This window comes from Pelophylax lessonae (assembly GCF_965119305.1).
Source record: "Pelophylax lessonae genome assembly, chromosome: 2".
NCBI lineage: Eukaryota > Metazoa > Chordata > Amphibia > Anura > Ranidae > Pelophylax > Pelophylax lessonae.
Window position 1 is genome coordinate 362,421,560 of NC_138769.1, and position 20,085 is coordinate 362,441,644.

A 20,085-nucleotide genomic window follows, 5' to 3' on the forward strand; every position below is an offset into this window, starting at 1 on the left:
TTCCAAAAAATTGGATTCCCTGGTTGTCCTTACGGATGCTTCCCATCCATAAGGAGTGATTCCATCAACTTGACTACATCCATTTCTGATGGATTAGGCAAACAGTGGTGCAGGCCTATTGTATCAAAGGTCAGGATCCTTCATTTTCCTGTTAAGGCCCATTCTACGAGGGCTCTTAGTGCCTCTCGGGCCTTCCATCATCTGGCATCAGTGGTGTAGGTTTGCAAGCAGCCACCTGGTCATCCGTGCACACTTTTACAAAATCTTATAGGGTAGATATGTTGGCATCTGTTGATGCCGCCTTTGGTTGCAAGGTTTTGCAGGCCGCTGTTGGAAAGGTTTAGTCCTCTTTGAGGGTGTAACTTTTTGCCAGGTGAGCTCAAGTTGTTTCCTTGTTGAGCTCCTGTTTACCTGGTTGGTTTAGCCTTTTGGAAGTAAGTTTATTGCTGTGTTCTTCCCACCCCTCCTATTGACACTGCTTTGGGACGTCCCAAGGGTTAAAGAAGATATGGAGCTGTGCCCATCAATGAACGAAAGAGAAAACTCTGATGTTCAATGAAGGACACAGCACCCGCCCATCCAATGAGTTGGGGGTTATGGTCTTCTGACACTGCTTGTTACAAAACTGAAAAGCTAGAGAGGGAAGTGGGAGTATACCCCTGAGACTGTCCTATGGGTGTAGTCAAACTCTTTTAACTCTTTTCTGCTCCTAATGAAAGCAGCATAACCGGGTCAAAAAAGATATGGAGCTGTGTCCATCAATAAACATCAGAGAAAAAGATTTTTGCGGTAAGACAAAAATCCAGTTTTTACTATAATTCTTAATTGGGTTTACAAAGGAAGAAGAGCAAAGGCAGAAGTAATAAAACAATGACATTTGGATAGGGAGTTCAAAATAGTTCACAACAGCATATCTGTAGCACTATTGATATACAGAGATATTTGGATACATTAGAAAGGCTTAAGAGTTGACTGCAAATCCATTTGTTACGTGATTGAGTCAGAAAAGCCCAGCATAAACGAAAGATACCAAAAATTATAGGCTTTCCTTATTTTGTGAGCTGTTAGAGACACTTGCTACATGTGAAAGGTCGCAATCTTAATTTCAGCTTGTAGGTACTGTTAACAGCTATTCAACAGTGTCGGGTAGTAATTAAAATAAATTTAGCTGTGTTGTTCATTTGCATTCCCCAGTCTATTAGCACCTTAAGCAGGGTCATATAAGCAGTTAATTTAAAATGATCTGGAAAAGTTCAATGTATTGAACTGGGGCATGTCTATGACCAATGTATGCACTTAGCCCACAGTGGCAGTTAAAATACTCTGCATAGCTCCTTGTAGTCAGTATTATTTTGTGCAGATTGTCTGCTAGCTTATACATTGCTAATTTGCTCAATTTATATCAATCTGTAATTACAAAAAAAAGCAAAGATTTGTTTTGATAAACTAGGAATAAAATATAGATTTTAAGAATGTGTTTGAAAGCAGAAGAAAAGCTTTAAAGTTGTTGTAAGCCCTTACATATACCCAGTAAATGTATAGGCTTAGGTTATACACAGAGATTAAACAAATCCTTTTACATGGGCTATACTTGTTTATCTGCAGCTCTCTGTACTCTCTACAGCTTCTTGAAGCACAAATTTTACACAGCATTTCTGAGCTCCAAATGGCAGTGGGTGGGGATCTGCTGTCACATGCTGCACAGCATAGATCAGATATCTGAGCATAACCTGAGACCTGAAAGAAATGTATACACCCCCTGTTATACAGTCTTAAAGGGAAACATACACAGCTGAAGATGGCAATCACCCGCTGTGTTCTAGATGGGGTTGGGGCTGTCTCCTGGGATAGTCTGGTGTCAACATAGACTGTCAGGAGTGACTCATGCAGAGAAATCACTGAGCAGGCAGAAATGACACTGGGTGCTTTGGATCAAAGCAAGTACACATTTCTGAAAGGTATGTTTTGTCCATTTTGCATTTCAGAGGTTTACAACAACTTTAAATTTGTGATGTATGCTTTATTTAATTCAAATGCAAGTTTGTATTAGTGTGGTGCATGTTAACGCATGCTATACTAACATGGCTAGTAGGAAAAGGAAGTCCTAAATGTTGCACATCACAGCAAAACCTGTGAAGAGGTGTATGACAGCCCCAGCTCGGGCTCCAACGAGGTGTGGCTTGGTTGGAACCCGGGCTAAGGAGGTTATACACCTCCTCACATAGTTTTGCTGTGATGTGCGACTTTTTGGACTTCCTTTCCCTACTGGATGTTTTGAGCTGGGACAAGCTATGTCCATGTTGGCATTCCTAGCCATTTGTCATGCAAGAAGACCTGGCAGAGCCTTGAGCGGCACCTGTAATATTTGTTGTGGATACTAACACAGCTCTTTCATTTTGAATGGACTGCCAATGCAAAACTGCACCTGACCCTTTTTGCAGGAATGCAAGTCATGGCAATACATAGGAGTGCAAAAGAACATGTGCCTTTGGACTTAGTGTGTTGGAGTGCAATTCAAAATGAATGGCATTACAGCACACTAAACCAGGTAGTGTTACCTCACCTCAATAGTGTGAGTTGGCCCTTAGACATAGATAGTTATTCTTGATATTAATCTTGATACATGCAATTAAGCAACACTTTAGTCAATGACAATGTTTAAGTAATGCAGTATATTTCATGTAAATGTGTAATTTGTAATACAAATGCATTCCTACATAAGTCTTAGGTCCTACTGTGGATATTCATCATGAACACTCTCCATGTCAGGTCCACAATTTCCTGGAAGCCACTGTTTTTTTCCTTACATGGCCTTGCACATAATACTTGTGTTAAGATTGAAAAACGTTTGCACTTCCCCATCTTCAGATGTTATGAGCACAAAGCTTGATCCTCCCTTACTGAGGGAATGTTCAATTTGTAAAGTAAAAGCTAATAATAAACATACCTGGCACTACTCTTTCCATCTTATTTGTCCCTCTTTTAGTGTCTATAGAATCTATAAGTAAATGTACTGTACTATTTAAACATCGTATACAGTAAGTAAACATAGTCACCAAACCTTAATATTTGAACCATAATATTTCCACCATAATGTTATACAGTGGTAGTTTGCTCTTATTTTCATCATATTGATAAAAAATTTGACCACTTACCATATCCTGTGGACCTATTCAATAGTTTCTGGGATTTGGTTAAGATTTGTTTTCATTTATTTTTTATTTTTTATGAAGTCATGTTATCTTTTTCTTTTAAATAATTTGTTGCTAACCATTTTTTTTGTTTGTTTGTTCTTTATTTTTTTTTCCGCCTTCCCTAATCTAATTTTAGCAACAAGGACGAAAGAGAACTGAAAATAGTGGGTTATGGCAAACTGCAAATGTTATAGCATATTGCCTCCAATTTCCTCTGTCTCACTATACAGTGCATCTGAAATTATTATGCCCATATTATATGATTTACAAAATTAGTAAACCTTTTTTCTTTTTGATAACATTTGGCTGCAGTGCATATTGTTTCTTGTTGCTCTACTATTTGATGCTGTTTTCTTATAGACCTTACCATATAATTTGAATTTGAAAAACTGGCTAAAACATATGATTCTTTAATTTGCTGTATCATATTTCATTTTTTTCTGTTAGTTCTTTGTCTTGCCTATTTTGTTTTCATTGGTGTTAGAACATGGACATATTTTTTTTCACTTATGTTATTTAAAATTACTGTACAATCTTTGTTCAATCTCCTTTAAACACCAAAACTATGTGATATGAGGACAAATCTAAACAATCTATTCAGATTGTATCCAGTGTGCAGGCCGTTACTTTACATTGTTACATTGTGGTACATTGTAAAATCAACTTGTATAGTGTATAGTCAGCTTCGTATTTATTACTTTTTCAATCACAAAATCAATCAAAAAGCTTTAAACTTATAAAAATCCACTTTGAGTAAGTTGGAGTCATGTTGAACAAGAGATAGGCTCTGCTTTATAACATATTTTGTCCTCTTTGTCTAGCGGATGATGCATGTGGAGGAACTTTAAGAGGCCAAAGTGGGATCATCACAAGTCCTCATTTCCCATCGGAATATAATAACAATGCTGACTGTACATGGACAATACTAGCAGAGGTTGGAGATACAATTGCCTTGATCTTTACAGATTTTCAATTAGAAGATGCTTATGACTATCTGGAAGTCACAGGAACAGAAGGCTCCTCTCTTTGGTAAGTGAGATTTGCATGGAAAACTTTATTTTCCTTTAAACATTCATTGTGAAAAATGTGAAAGAATGTTCAGCCGAATGCATATTGGGTGATTTCAAAGATAATATAAAACCCCTATTTTGTTGGGGCTCCTTTATACTAACAGGAAGAGATCCTTGCTTACTATAGAAACCCCCATTGTTTAGTTGTTTGAAGTATTTGGGAGATCACGAGATTACAAGTAGGTATACATTTTTGTTAAGACAATGGGCTTGAGAAATGAATAAGTAGATAATGGTGCAAAAAGGAATAAACAACAATTACCCTATGAAAGAGTTTTTCACAAAATAGTCATTAGGGCTTGGTCTATGAAAGTTCTATGTTTAAGTATGTGTGTGTTTTTTTTTTTCAAAATAAAGGAATTACCACCTTGTTTTAGTGTTTGCTACAAAAGGATATACAATATGATGCTAAGGTCCATTTGCAACTGTAGGCAGCATAATGCCCCATAAAACATACAGAAGTATGTGTTTTAGTGTCTACTTCAAAATAATTAAAGATGCTAAGGTTCATTTTGCAATTATAGGCAGCATCATTTTTTTCCATATAATTTTGATTATCTGGGGAATGCCATGTAAGACATTTAGAAATATCATAACTGCAATCAATACAAAATAATGACACATCACATCAAAATGAGAATACAGTGTTTCAGATACAAGAAAAAAGCAATATTGCATAAAACCGATGCATACAGGGGAATGTGATGCATCCTAAAGGAGTGGTCTGTCTTTCCCCTTCATTTTTTAAATCAATGTACCTGTAGGTACATATGTACAGTATAATATAGCCATGGATATTTATCATGTAACAATAAACAAAAAAGAAAATGGTAACAAAACAACCAACAGCCTGAGTATTGTAATTGTAGCATTACAGCTTAAAGTGTAAAGTCTCACTTTTTTTTTTGCACAGAGCAGCCCGGATCCTCCTCTTCTCAGGTCCCTTATCCCTGCTCCTGGACCCTCCCTCCTATCGAGTGCGTCCACAGCAAGCAGCTTACTATGGGGGCACCTGAGCCGAGCTGCAGCTCCCTGTGTCCATTCAGACACAAAGCTTCTGTTTGGCCCCGCCTCTTCTCTCTCCTGATTGGCTTACTAACTTTGATTGACCGCCGTGAGAGCCAATGGCACGCGGCTGTATCTTAGCCAATCAGGAGGGAGAGTCCCTGATGGCTGAGGGACTCATAGACATCTCCGGACAGAGAGGGGGCACAGGTAAGTATTAGGGGGTGGCTGCTACACACGAAAGGCTTTTTATCGTAATGCATAGAATGCATTTTAAGATAAAAAAACCTTCCTGCCTTTACAATTCCTTTAATGTAGTGGGGTTATACTAAAGGGCGATAGTCTCTTAAGTCGATAGGTTTTTAGTAAGAGTATCAGACTTGGAAGATCCAGAAAGTTAAAGGATTTTGTGGGGTGAGGTGGAAGGCTGATAGGGATCACTAAATAGATCAAAACGTACTAATGTGCCCTTATGTTTCTCTTTGTCATACTAAACTGTATGTTGTTAGGCAGACATTGTCTGAAGTAGAAATGTGATCCATGTTTTGAAGAATTTCTGAGCCTATATGTGTTCTTTTTTTTTAATAGCATCAGGAAATAATATGTTGTACATCAAGTATAATGGCCATAAGTAGCTGAAGTACAGCTTACACTTGAGATTAAAGCCAAATAGTACAGAGATACTCCATAAATATGCAGACATGTGCAAACTGTTGCATCTGTTTGGATGGAACACATACATGTACCTATAACATGGTAGGATGTGGACAGGGAAAACCATTGGTATAGTGCCGGACCCTTGATTTTAGATAGGAAAAAGGTGATAGTAATTTTAATCTGTATGGGGGTGTAGAAGTATGGGGGGTCAAGCCAAAGGGGTGTAGCCAGAGTCCCCACCTTAGGGTAGGGAATGGTTGGGGAGTAGTGTTGGGCGAAAGGTTAGGTTAGGTCAGGGCAGAGGGAGGAAGAGGCGATAGGGATAGTGGAGTGGGTCAAAGAATCTGTTGCTGTCGGTGTTGCTGGAGGTGGAGGGTGCCTGGGAAGGGTTAGACAGAGTTGAATTGGAGAGGAGTTGTTTGCATTTTTAATTTTATACCCTTATAGGAGCTAGTTGGGTCCTACATACGTTAATATCCTCAATGCTGTTGAGCCATTGCTGAAAGGATGGTAAGAGGACCACCACAGTGCTGGCATGCAGAAATGTGCTGCATTACCCAAATTTAATATAGCTGATATAGCTCACTTTGCAAAGTGAAGCTTTGCCTTACTTACTAAGATCTTGAGCAGCTGCACTTGTAGAGTGCAACTGTACTTTGCAATGTGCACCGTGTATTTGCCTTTAGTTAATCAACCCCATTGTGTTCTGGTGGAGTAGATAATTTGAGGATTTCCTGAAAACAAGGTTTTCAGCAAATTTCTGAACAATTGTGTCAACTTGTGTCCAGAAAGTCTGCAAGTCTGGGCATTACAAAAAGACATGAAACATGTCACCTGGCATTGAACCACATATCCAGCAAGTCTTAGATGCAGATGAGTGAAAGCAGTTCAGTTGTGTTCGGGTTGGTACAGTTAGTAGAATGAATTCCACCTAAAACCCAACTAGTCTTAAAAATGTCCCCTTCCTCCTAACACCTAAAACCTTTGGCAACACTCCCTAGGAAATATATGCAAATATGCCTGGGGCAATTGTCATTTTAAAAAAAAGTATTTATGACAAATTTAAAATCAAAGCAATGCTAAAGTTTAATTGATAAATGTAGAACTACATTGTTTTAACATATAGTAGCCATAGCCATACCGATAATAACATAATAGTGTTTAATGACAAAATAATAAATAATAGACTGTGTATTGGATAGTAATTTTACAAAATGACCATTTGGGAAACATCATCGTTTTTAGCATGTAAGATAACATTTTCAAGTTCCATATGTCTTGCCAAGAGTGATAAAAGACAAGACATTTACCCAATTTCAAAAAACTTTAACACCACCTGTGAAATTCTTTCCAACCTTGCCATTTGGCAAATGTGGGGTACACGCAGTGAACGTTTTGTTCCTTTTTTTTCATGATTGTTACTGGGATGTGCAGAGATTTTCCAACATGTCTGTGTTCTAGAATGTTTCTTTTAGTACACGAAGGTGCTTACTTTTTTACTTTTGTTGCGTCAAAATGTGTTGCAATGTCTGTATATTTGAGCTGTATATTACCATTCTAGGTTGTTCAATATCAATACAATCGTATTCAAAGAAGCAGTACATCATGGCTTTAGCCAGTATGTTGCATCAAGTGGAGGTTTCAAGATTATAGAAGACAATTAACTTATATATATTGTTTCAATTGTTGAAATATATGTATTCTGACTACTTTTTGCTGTTTTTTTTTTATTACTGCATAGTAATAGGGATGCGTTTTCTCATTTCTTAACCATTCATAAATGCAGAAAGTGTTGAGTTTAAGTGATATGATTTATTTGTTAAGTTATTAAAGATTAAAGCATTTTACAATGCTTGGATCCCTTATTCAGGATTTATTCATTTTTATCCTGAAGAAGGGATCTACATTATCCTGGAAATCTTCCAAGGAGGACACTAGTTCTGGTGATTTTGGGGTCCCCAAGGAATTTCCCTAATTTGCAGAGATTTCCTCTCACTTCCTGTTTGGCTATGGGACAGGAAGTGAAGGGAAATCTCTGCAATGTGACACAAAAATCCAAGAGGGGTCATAATCCTCACTTACTCTATCCAAAATAAAAAATAAAAATGTTGCCTATAGTTTTACTTTATACTGTAAAACTCTATAAGAGCTCCAAATCCGAGGATGCTCCTGTATTCAAACAACAACTGGTTCCTGAAGTATAGTGTGCCCCAGCAGCACCCCTATCTCCTATTCCTCAATGCTGGTCAGTGATGCGGTCTGCTGTAGTGATGGGCTAATAGTAAGGACTTTGTAGGGGTCAAGCACAAGTACAAGAACTGAAATAGATTTTTGCAGTTTAAAGCTCCCTGATTTTTGGTGCTCCTAGGTAGTTGTTTAAGGTATGTGAACTTAATAGGCACCTTTATCCTGCAATAACTTGTTGATTCTAGCTGCCTCATAGACCTACACTATCTTATCTCCCCTGGTAAGACTTTCATTTTTGCTAACTAGAGAAAGCTTTAAAGTGAAAGGTTGTGTTTCTTTGACTCATTCTTAACAAAGAATGTGCTTCCTTTTAAGATTTATGTTTAGTTTCTCCCAGAGGACTGGAACACATAAATAAAGCCAATATTTAGGAGGCAGAGCAGATGATAATTATACGGCCTTAGGCAGACCTTGTCATTGTACCATTCTGTGAATCATAATGATACACACTTGCCTAGTTTGTCAAATTCCACAATTATTGCATTGGGAAATGTGCATCTTTCATTGGGTAATGGCTAGATAGCAAGCCATGTGAACACAGACTGATACAAACCAGCTATATATAGGACTTTTCCCTAAGGCTGTTTCTATTCTTAGTTGGAGAGCAAGTACAGTGTAATAGCATAGGTATGAAAAAGGTAAAATGCACCATAATGTGTCAGTCTTAAATATAAAGGCCATGTTACTGGGTGCTTTTCAATTTATGCATGTTTGGAATTTAAAGTATATCTATGGTCAAAAATTAAAATCATATATTTTCCACAATAAATCTTAATTATTTCTAACCCACTTCTATTAACCTGGGTGATCTTGAAGTTTGTGAATTTTTTTGTTGAAGAATACCACACATTCACTTCCTTGAATGCAGTCACACCTATTCACTTACACATTTCACAGGATCTGCTGTCTGAGGAGGAACTTCATGAGACAAACTCAATGCAGTGAGGTGACCAGATTTTAAAGATTAAATCTGGGGACATTTTACTGGCCAAGCTCACTTTAAAAGGGTAGGTTAGGGATGGAATAGGAGGCAGGGGTAATAGCAACACACATAGAATGCAACACCAAATAGTGTGGCCAAATTGTGTTAACGATAAAATGGAGCTGAAAGTGGTGTAGGTAAATAAAATATGAGCCTACTCTGTTCTGGGCCAAGGGTGCATAACACACAGAGTGCATGTGTTCAGAGTAAGTAATGCACAGATTGCAGAGGTCAAGAGTAAATAATATGCACATAGTGTAGAAGTCAAAGGTATAAAAAAGCAAAGAGTGCCTCTCAAGCTATAATTCCACCATTTTCCAACAAGCATATAATCCTAATAATACACAGTCATATAGGGGACAATAGGGTTGTAATGATGTGTTGTGGCCCCCTGGGGGCTCACCATGAGAGGTGAACTACTAAAATGGGTAGGTGGATGGCCTTGGATGAATGGATGGGTCAGATATGAGAGGGTGTGTGGACATATCATGTATGAGGAAATGGGTGGATAGGTCCATTATGAGGAGGTAGGTGGATAGGTCAAGTATGAGGAGGTACATAGACAGATCAGGTATGAGAAAATAGATGGATAGGTCAGGCATGAGGAAGTAGGTAGACAGCTCTGGGATGAGGTGGATGGGTCAGGTGGGAAGGTAGGCACATAAGCCATGAGTGAGTGACAGAGAAGGAGACAGGCCACAAGAGAAGGCCAGAGGAGGGATTGGGATATAATAGAGGGACAGAAGGGAATGAGGGTACAGTAGGGGGACAGAAGTGAGAGTGTGATACAACCGAGGGGATGGGGGGAGGTTGATGTACAATATAGGGACAAAGAGAGGACTGGGGTACAAAAGAGAGGCAGAGGGGGAATGAATGGCCTTATGCAAGGCTCATACTCTGCAGGTTTACTGGAGATTATTAGTAGATCCCAGTCGGCCCTCATAGATCTGCCCCATTGTGTAGATCTTGCTAATGGCCTGTCCCACGACAGTCACACGACCATCAGAATTTCTCAAAACCTGGGGTAGCATTTGTGAATCTCTAAGGAAATGATGCTCGGTTCCCAGCTCAACCTGCACCCACTGCCATGAGCCTAGGAGCAGCCAATCAGGCACAAATTCAACTTAAAGGTGGCCTGCCAGAGAGAGCTGTGCAGGCTGCAACATGGACACAGCTGGGACCTGCCCCTCCCTTCCTTCCACCCATGGGTCAGAGACAGTGTTTTACTAGGGATTTAATAGGGATGAAATAGGAGACACCTTTTTTATAGGGATGGTCTCCTAAAACTGGGGACTGTCCTCAGAAAATGAAGATGTCTGGTCACTCTAAAGTACAGGGAACCTACTGCATCATCACTGATTTCAGGCAGCATGGTACCATAGGGCATGCAGTCCTTAGAGAATAAAAGTAAACCAAGGGATCGAGCAGAGGAGAAGAAGTAAAACATGCAGGGAATCCAGGAAGTTGTTGTAAAAGATGATACATACATTGGCAGCATTTACAACATAAAAAGGATATTTTTAAGTAAGTTTAAAATGGATTTTTAAAAAATAACCAGCATTTGTATTGTTATTATAATGCAGATGTTACAAAATGAAAGTGTATACTGTGATTTTACATCTCCTTTAAATTATGCTCCCGTGTTAGAGTATCTATCGGGCAATTATTGACCTCACAGCAACCCATAATTATTAGTAGCATGCCTCTGTCTGCACCCTCAGTGGTCTATAGGAAGTTGCATATGCAGAGAATAGTCACAAACATAAAATCTCCTGCGCTTGAAAATTTTCATGTGCTCCCAAGGAGTGTGCTAAATTTCCAACTTGGTTTTATGTTAAAAAGAATGGTCTTGCTGCCCCCAAAGATCAGGGAGTCTGGAACACTGAAACCACACAAGAGGAACACAGGGCGCACCGACCTAGTGCATTATCTCACAACCAAAATATTTATTGAATAAAAAGTGGAAAGTATTATACTCACAAATCCACTATATTAAAAAGTTCATCACAAATTCAGCATAGATACAGCCATAATTCGCCAACTAAAGTTGCAGAAATTGAAGATCCAAGGGAATGTATTCCCCCTTTGGTATATCTGTTTCCCAATGGCATTGAATACCATAATTGATCTATTTGAGTCCTGTTTCGGACATTTGCACTTAATACCTTCCTTTATCCCCTTCCCCATGACAAGCACTAATGTACAATGGGCGGTGAGGTTAGGCCTTTCTCCCAGCTGAGTTTGTTGTCTAATAGAGTATTGAGTGTTATGCACTCCTCTGGCCACTAGGGATTCTCTCGCTGACAGATGGCGTGGCCGAGGTGCGCTCCACACTGCAGCGCATCACATGACCCGTGTCTCGGTGGATTGGTGTAGCTAGTATGAGCCAACATTAACAGCATAACTAAATGAAAACTGAGGTATCCAGCCTGATCACTTCTGAGAGGTGACTGTATGAAAAGTGTCTTAATGGCGGACAACAAGCAGCCTGGCAAAGGAACAGGAGAAGAAGGCAAGAATGGTATGTTGCTGTGTCTGTGTGTATAAAAAAAATTAAAAAATCGAATTTTTTCAACATTTTAGGCCAATATGTATTCTGCTACATATTTTTGGTAAAAAATCCCAATAAATATATATTGATTGGTTCGCGCAAAAGTTATTGTGTTTACAAACTAGAGGAAAGATTTATGTCATTTTTATTTATTTATTTATTTTTACTAGTAATGGCGATGATCAGCAACTTTTAGCGGGACTGTGACGTTGCGGCGAACAAATCGGACACCTAACTGATATTTTTGACACTTTTGATGTGACCAGTGACATTACTACAGTAATTAGTGATAAAAATATGCACTGTTACTGTACTAATGGCACTGGCAGGGAAGGGGTTAACACCAGGGGCGATCAAAGGGTTAAATGTGTGCCTAGGGGATACTTTCTAACTGTGTGGGGGATGGGCTCACTGATTGAACACAGAGTGTTCATCACTGACAGAACAGCAGACGGCCGTGTTTACATCGGCAGGCAGCCTTTCTGTCTCCACGGGGAGCAATCGCGCGTGCCCGGCGGGCATCACAGCTGCTGGACCCGCTGATTGGATCCCCCTCTAGCCAATCATTGGCTCACGTGCGCCCACACTAACTGCTACACGAAGCAACAAACATGTATGTCTCGCATAACAGAGCCGAACCGCCGCAGTATAACTAAAGCGGCTGGTCAGCAAGTGGTTAGGAAGGGTGTTAGCAGTAGTTCTAATGGCTCTGTGGAATAGGACAATCCTCAAAATGTGTCAACCAAGCTATTGGACCTTCAATTTCTGCGACTTTAGTTGAAGAATTCTGGATATATCTATGCTAGGTTTATAATGAGTGTTTTATTATAGTGGATTTCTGAGTATAATGCTTACCACTTTTTATTCAATAAATATTTTGGTTGTGAGATAGTCCACTAGGTCGGTGGACCCTGTGTTTCTCTTGTGTGGTATGTACAGGGAATGCGTGATAGAGCAGCACGGTTTTGAGGATTTCTATGCGCTATGAAGATAACGTTGATACTATATATGCTTGCTTTATAGACTTAGGCCACCTTATATTGTAAGGTGAGCCCTTCAATATAAAAAAATATATATATATACATTTATATATATATATATATATATATACACATACACAGTACAAACATATGCATTACATCTCTGTAATGCATTCACATTTGTCTATGTTGTATCCCACTATAGACACGGCAAGTACAGACAAATACCTGTTTATCTGCCAAAAATGCATACAACACAAAGGACATTGTAGACTGAAGCCACAAAAAAAATTATGTCAGCCCTGCCAAGCTCTCTTTTCCCCTGAACCAATGAATCACTCCTCCCTCTCCTTATCTCAACAACATAGAGAGTAATTGTTCTGTAGTCCAGGATAGGAACTGGGAGGGCTAAGGTATTGAACAGATGAAAAAAAAAATACATGTTCTATGGTATATTTACCAGGGCAAAGGAGAGCCAAGAGGGGGGTTATTTACTAAAGGCAACTAGGTTGTTCACTCTGCGAAGGAATTATCATTTTTGTAAGAATGTTTTTCCTTTGTTTGGTGAAGCTCTGCTGATTTCAATCATCCAATCATGTGCAAGTAGAAATATCGTTTTTTAAAATCTTCCTTGAACATGATTGGGTATTCTTTGCGAAGTGAATTTTCATCACATTTACTAAGCTAAAGGGAAAATTACCTTGGAAAAAGGAAATTCCTTTGCAAAACAGAACCTCCTATTTGTCTTTAGAAGCTCAACCCCAGTAAGTAAATTTTTAAGGTTGGCAACTATGATGTTTAGCTCCGAAATAATTTTTAAGTGTGCATTTAAATGCAGTTTTTTAACATAAGTTAAAAGGCCAAAATAACAAAAAACAATAACTACCTTTACAAAGAGGGATAACTTTCCATAGACTTGAAAGCTATCAGCTTCTTGGTACTCAACAAAGAACTCTGTCAACATCAGTTTAATCACATGTACTTTATGTTCTGACCAATCATAGTCACTAATGAATAGATATACTGTTTTGTATACACAAGACTGGTAATTTTTAAGGTAATATTTGTCTTTCCTAATGTTGCTTTTTGCATAGTTATAGACATAGGTCCCCGTCTCCCACATGTCTAAGTCAAGTCATTCTAATAGGTCAATCCCAGCAATAGATTGTGTGATAGGGACAGGTGATGTGCATCTTCGCTATGAGAAAGAAATAAGTTGATGGAAGCTGCTGTCAGCTATTTGCCAGAGCAGTTACTTTACTATTTTCATACTTGTACATATAACCTTTTTAGAGAAAACTGCACAGATAGCAGAATATTGATTTAAAATGTATGCTTCATTCAAATAACAAATCACTTTGTGCAAAAAGAGTCATGCAGCAACCTTTAATAATGGTCCTTCTTCTCCACAGACATAGAGCAACTATTTAATTTATAGCTAGGTAATGTTCCTCTTCTTTTAAATTTTATTTTAGGTATTATATTGTCAGTTATGCTTTTTGGGTCTCTTTCCTTAAATTTCCCAAACTATCCCCTAATTATTGCTTGAATATTCAGGTAAATTACATAGGTTGGTATGAGTAAGCTACAGTATACTTTCAGTGAAAACATATTTTCACTAACAATTTTAATACATTAAAGTATTTTAAAAGTAACTTTTGCATTTACTAGCTTGTTGTTTAGTATTTACTCATATACACCTATGTAAATATCCCTTTAGCATCTATCTGTATTTAAAGCGGAGTTCCACCCTGAAAAACATTATTTAGCTAAAAATACCCCCGGGACAGTCAGGGCTAGTGCATTTCAGCAACGATAGCCTCTGAACTGTCCCCTGTTTCACTTACCTTTTAGAACAAATACTTACCTTGAAAATGTCTTGTCCAGCGCTACCATCCCAGGTGTGGGCAGCTGAAGCCGGGGCGTCCTCTTCGGTGTCCTCTTCGGTGGGGTCGGAGTCCCAGAATGCCCTGCAACGGCCCTGCTTGTCACTTCCGGGGCAGGCGCGTCATCCCAGAAGCTGTTTAGCAGGGAATGACGTGCCTTCACTGGAAGTGACGAGCGGGGGCAGGTGAAGGCGCATTGACTCCTGGGAGACATGACGTTCATCTCCCAGGAGTCAATGCAAGCAAGAAGAGACAGCGCGGGCCACGGCCGGAAAGGGAGGAAGAGGAAGGAAGGTAAGTATATTTTCTTTAAAAACGAAGTAAATAAAAAAAAAAGAATGTAAACTATCAAATTCTTTTTCTGGAAAAAAAAGGAAGTAGATGGTGGAAAGTTGTTTTCGAGGCCGGAACTCCACTTTAAGTGGTCATCAGTATCAGGAAATAAGGCAATATCACTTAGTTAAAGGGCAAGCATGGGCTGAATATTTGATAAACACTAGTAACAAGTGAATTGCAAACTTCAGTTTAATAGACGATTTACCAACCTGGTAGGAAATGCGCAAATGCCAAATATGGCGCTGAACCCAATTGAAGTAAGTCGATAGGAGCCTAATCCTGTTTTTTGTTGTGGCCTTTTTCAATGCAAATTTACAAGTTTTTGTTAAAAAAAAAGGCTATGGGCACCTGGGTACTCCCATGGGGAACATGTACCAATGAAAAAAACAATTTAAAAAAAATACTGTTTAATGGTAAGAGGGTCTTTTATTAAAACTTAACAGCTTCCTGCCCCGCCACGATATATTAAAGGCTGAGCAGGACAAGCTGCAATCTGGGAGAGGATGTATCTGTATATCTTCCCGATCTAGCCACTTGTGTATGCACTCAGCGGTGCACAGTGGCACGATCTGTGATTGCTGTATCCATCAGGCATAGTTGATCACAAATCTGGGTCATTGGCCCTGCACCATGTAATTGCTGTGACCAATCACAGTGATCACAGCAGTAGTAGTAAGCAAAGGGTTTCATTCATTAATTCTTTGTTTACTATTGTGATTGCTGTGATCAATCACAGTGATCACATTGTATAAAAAATACATTTTAACTTTTTCCCTGCATTTTCCAAAAAAACTTGTGGCGAAAAAGTACACTTTCAGAAGACTCATCATGCCTTTCAGAAATTACCTTGGGGTATTTTATGTCCAAAATGTGCTCGTTTTGTGGGTGTTTCTCCTGTCCTGGCACTTCATGAATTCAAGAAATATGATATGTAGTCAGAAAATTAGACACATAATTCATGCCCCTTGAAAGTCCAAAGGTGCTCTTTGGATTTTTGGTCCATTTGTTCATCTAGGCTGTAAAAAAAGTGCCCACGCACTTAGGAAAAGAAGAAGAAATAGCTTGTTAAAATTTACAAATTTGTGATGAAAAAAAAAACGAATGTTTAATTCCAAAATTAAAAAAAAAAGTGACAGAAAAATGACAACTTTAAAAAACTCTCCACGCCTTTCTAAACAATGGGCCAGTTTACTTTCCTTCAGACTTTAGAGGGGGCCGGACTGTGACCAATGGGAGTAGAAAATGTCCTGGCATCAGTGGGAGTGAACAATGCCCTATTTTTGGTATTAGAGAAATAGTGTTCCATCATTGGTGTCATTGAAAAGAATTCTGCCCCATTGTTGGTGTCAGTGGGAGGAATAGTATCTCTTCATTGGTGTTAATAGAAGGTATATTGTCACATCATTGGTGTCAGTGGGAGGAATAGTACCCCATCATTAGTATCAGTGGGAGGAATGGAGACCCATTGTTGGTGTCAGTGGAAGGAATAGTATCCCCACCATTCTTGTCAGTGGAAGGAATAGTGTCCCATCTTTGATGTCAGTGAGAGGAATAGTGCCTCATCGTTGGTGTCAGTGGAAAGAATATATCTCCTTGTTAAAGTGGTTGTAAACCCTTACAAATGCTCAGTGAAGTGACTGGCCTCAGGTAATACATTGAGATTAAACAAATCCTCCTATATATTTTCTACCTATCTATCTGCAGTCTTCCCTTCTCTACATCCATTCAAAGTCCAGTTTTTTTAAAGCCTATGTGAGAGTTCAGAAAAAAGGGGGCAGAGAGCTGAAATTACACTCTGCAGAGCTAAGAGAGAAGAGCTCTGAGAGCTGATTGGAGAAAAAAAGATACACACCCTGCTTAACACAGCACCCAGGAACAAAGCTGAGCTGAGGTTGTCAATCAGCTAGAGGTCCCTCCTCTGTCACCATTTTTCTCTTGGTGTCAGGAAAACTTGTCAGAAGTGATTCATGTAGATAGCAGAGGAACATAGCAGCAGGCAGAATTGACACTTAGTGATCCTAATTGAGACAAGTACACATTATAGAGGGATATGCTTTGTTCAGCATATTTTATGTCTTTTGGAGGGTATTTGTACAGTCCCGGCATTTTAGGGCCACAAGAAATTTGATGGGCCGTCAATACATCAGAATTGATCAATCTTCAAATATTGTATATATACCATAGTTTGTGGATCCTATAACGTCCACACAGACTAAATAATGTACAGTGAGTTGGTTTATGTTTTCCAAAGAAATGTAGCTGAATGCATTTTGGCCTAAATTTATAAAGAAAAAATATTTATTTGCAAAGTTTTGTAACAGAAACTAAAAAAAAACCCAAAAAACTGTTTTTTTTTTTTCTAACTTTCGGGCTTTTTTTTCTTTATAAACTAAAACTGCATGGTGCAAAATATGCTGCTACTCTGCATAGAAACAAATCAGCTCCCAGGTTATTATTGCCAAAGTTTAATTGAACAAGCTGAAGTTAAAAGCCGATTGGCTACCATGAACAGGTTCACTAGATTCGGAGTGCACTAGTTTTAGTAAATCCACACCTTAGTGACAGGAAAACAACCACTGCTAAATGATAGATAGATAAATGATTGTATTCTACACTGCTCAAAAGAATTAAAGGAACACTTGAAAACACATCAGATCTCAATGGAGAAAAATATCATGCTGGATATCTATACTGATATGGACTGGGTAATGTGTTAGGAACAGAAGGATGCCACATTGTTTGAAGGAAATTAAAATTATCAACCTACAGTGGGCTGAATTCAAAGATGCCCTGAAAATCAAAGTGAAAAAATTATTCCGCAGGCGAGTCCATTTTCCTGAAATTTCATGAACAGACTGAGGTGCAACCTGGCTGTGTCGGATGGACCAAAACATAACATCTCAAAGGTGTTCTATTGGATTTAGGTCAGGCGAGCTTGGGGGCCATTCAATGGTACCAATTCCTACATCCTCCAGGAACTGGATGCATACTCTTGCCACATGAGGCCAGGCATTGTCATGCACAAGGAGGAACCCAGGACCCACTACACCAGCATAGGGTCTGACAATGGGTCCAAGGATTTCATCCCGATACCTAATGGCAGTCAGGGTGCCATTGTCTAGCTTGTAGAGGTCTGTGCATCCCTCCATGGATATGCCTCCCTAGACCATCACTGACCCACCACCAAACAAGTCATGCTGAACGATATTATAGGCATCAGAATATTCTTCATGGCTTCTCCAGACCCTTTTACATCTGTCACATGTGCTTAGGGTGAACCTGCTGTTATCTGTAAAAAGCACAGGGGCCGGTGGCGGACCTGCCAATTCTGGTGTTCAATGGCAAATGTCAATTGAGCTCCAAGGTGCCGGGTAGTTAGCACAGGGCCCACTAGAGGACCTCGGGCCACCCTCATAAAGTCGGTTTCTGATTGTTTGGTCAGAGACTGTAGGTCATTTTGTAGGGCTCTGGCAGTGCTCATCCTGTTCCTCCTTGCACAAAGGAGCAGATACTGGTCCTGCTGATGGGTTAAGGACCTTCTACAGCCCTGCCCAGCTCTCCTAGAGTAACTGCCTGTCTCCTGGAATCTCTTCCATGCTTTTGATACTGTGCTGGGAGACACAGCAAACCTTCTGGCAATGGAACGTATTGATGTGCCATCCTGGAGGAGTTGGACTGCCTGTGCAACCTCTATAGGGTCCAGGTATAGCCTCATGCTACCAGTAGTGACACTGACCCTAGCCAAATGCAAAACTAGTGAAAAACAGAAAAGATGAGTAGGGAAAAAACATGTCAGTGGCCCCCACCTGTAAAACCATTCCTGTTTTGGAGGTTGTGTCATTGTTGCCCATCTAGTGCGCCTGTTGTTAATTTCAAAGCATATGAAACTGATTAACAACCCCCTCTGCTACTTAACTGACCAGATAAATATCACAGGAGTTTAATGGACTTGATATTATACGCTGATTAAAAGTGTTCCTTTAATTTTTTTTTTTTTTTTTTTGAGCAGTGTACTTGTAAACAAACAAGCCAGGGATCCTGGATTATATCACTGAACAAATATGGTCATGATAATATATGATCAATGACATCATTCTGCATCTCCAGCTCGTTTGTTTACAAAAAGTCACACTTTTATTTCTGGGGTAGCAGTGGGTAGACATTGTTTGGCGGTGGATCGTTGTGTCGGGGGGGGGGGGGTCAACATTGTCAGGTGGAGGGTCATTATTACTGATGTGGACCTACATTGTTCGACGATGTGAATGACACTGGCTTTGTCTATTTTTATAAAGTGCTATTGCTGCAGAACGACAAATTTCAAGCTGACGTTTGTTTACATATGGTCAGATTATTAACAAAACCATTCATCCAAAAGCTGAAGTGTATATACCTAATAAACACTTCTAACTGACCCCCTGTGCAAATGTAATTACAAAGCAAACACAGAACAATACATTTCAAATGAACACTCATTGATAGCATGTTTGTTTACATTAAGCTGGCTACTTTCAATGTATATGAAAAAATAAATAACTAGGTACCCTTTCATGACAAATTTGGAATGCCGACACTAGGATTTTTAGTTGCAGCATTAGCCGTTGTATGGTAGTATAGTATAGTTTTATTTGTAGCACTTCTTCAATAAAGTGGTTTTATGACTTGCCAGTTATTTTTAGTGTGAAACAAAACTGATGGGCATTAAAAAAAAACAGTTTTGTCAAAAAGGCAGACTTGTAATCGTGCCCTATGGCAGAAAGTGGCGTGGGTGTATTAGTTCACAGCCACCTAGCTTCCAGAAAAGGGGAATCCATCCCAGCACAGTGTAGGCTGCAGGAACACATAAGTAGATGATTTTCTGTTTTGAGTTCTTTGTTATAAATAGGTGTGGGGGGGAATGTACTTTTTTCACAGGAAAATACTAATGGATAAAGCTGGCAGCTTTATTTGGGGAAATATAAAAACACAAAACTCTGTATGCAACTCAAAAAAAAAAAATTTAATTTTTGGCAAGACATTGGATTGAGATGAGCTGGTAAGAGGAACCTTATGCTGGTCATAAACACAATATGTTCATTTTACTAAGATATCTTTCAGAAATTCTTTGAACTGTGCAGTGGGATAAGTAGTTTTATTAAAAATGGCCAAAAGACCCTCATAGAATATCAAACTGAATTTGT

General features: G+C 39.1%; 1 protein-coding gene across 2 annotated transcripts in view; it reads left to right on the forward strand.

The window, feature by feature from the left end:
• CSMD2 (CUB and Sushi multiple domains 2) overlaps window positions 1-20,085 on the forward strand; it is a 1,446,274-nt gene that overhangs the window by 597,909 nt on the left and 828,280 nt on the right. For both annotated transcript variants that reach the window (XM_082247591.1, XM_082247592.1), the window contains exon 5: window positions 4,016-4,223. In XM_082247591.1, coding sequence (XP_082103717.1) covers window positions 4,016-4,223 — 208 coding nt within the window. The remainder of the gene's footprint in view (window positions 1-4,015; window positions 4,224-20,085) is intronic.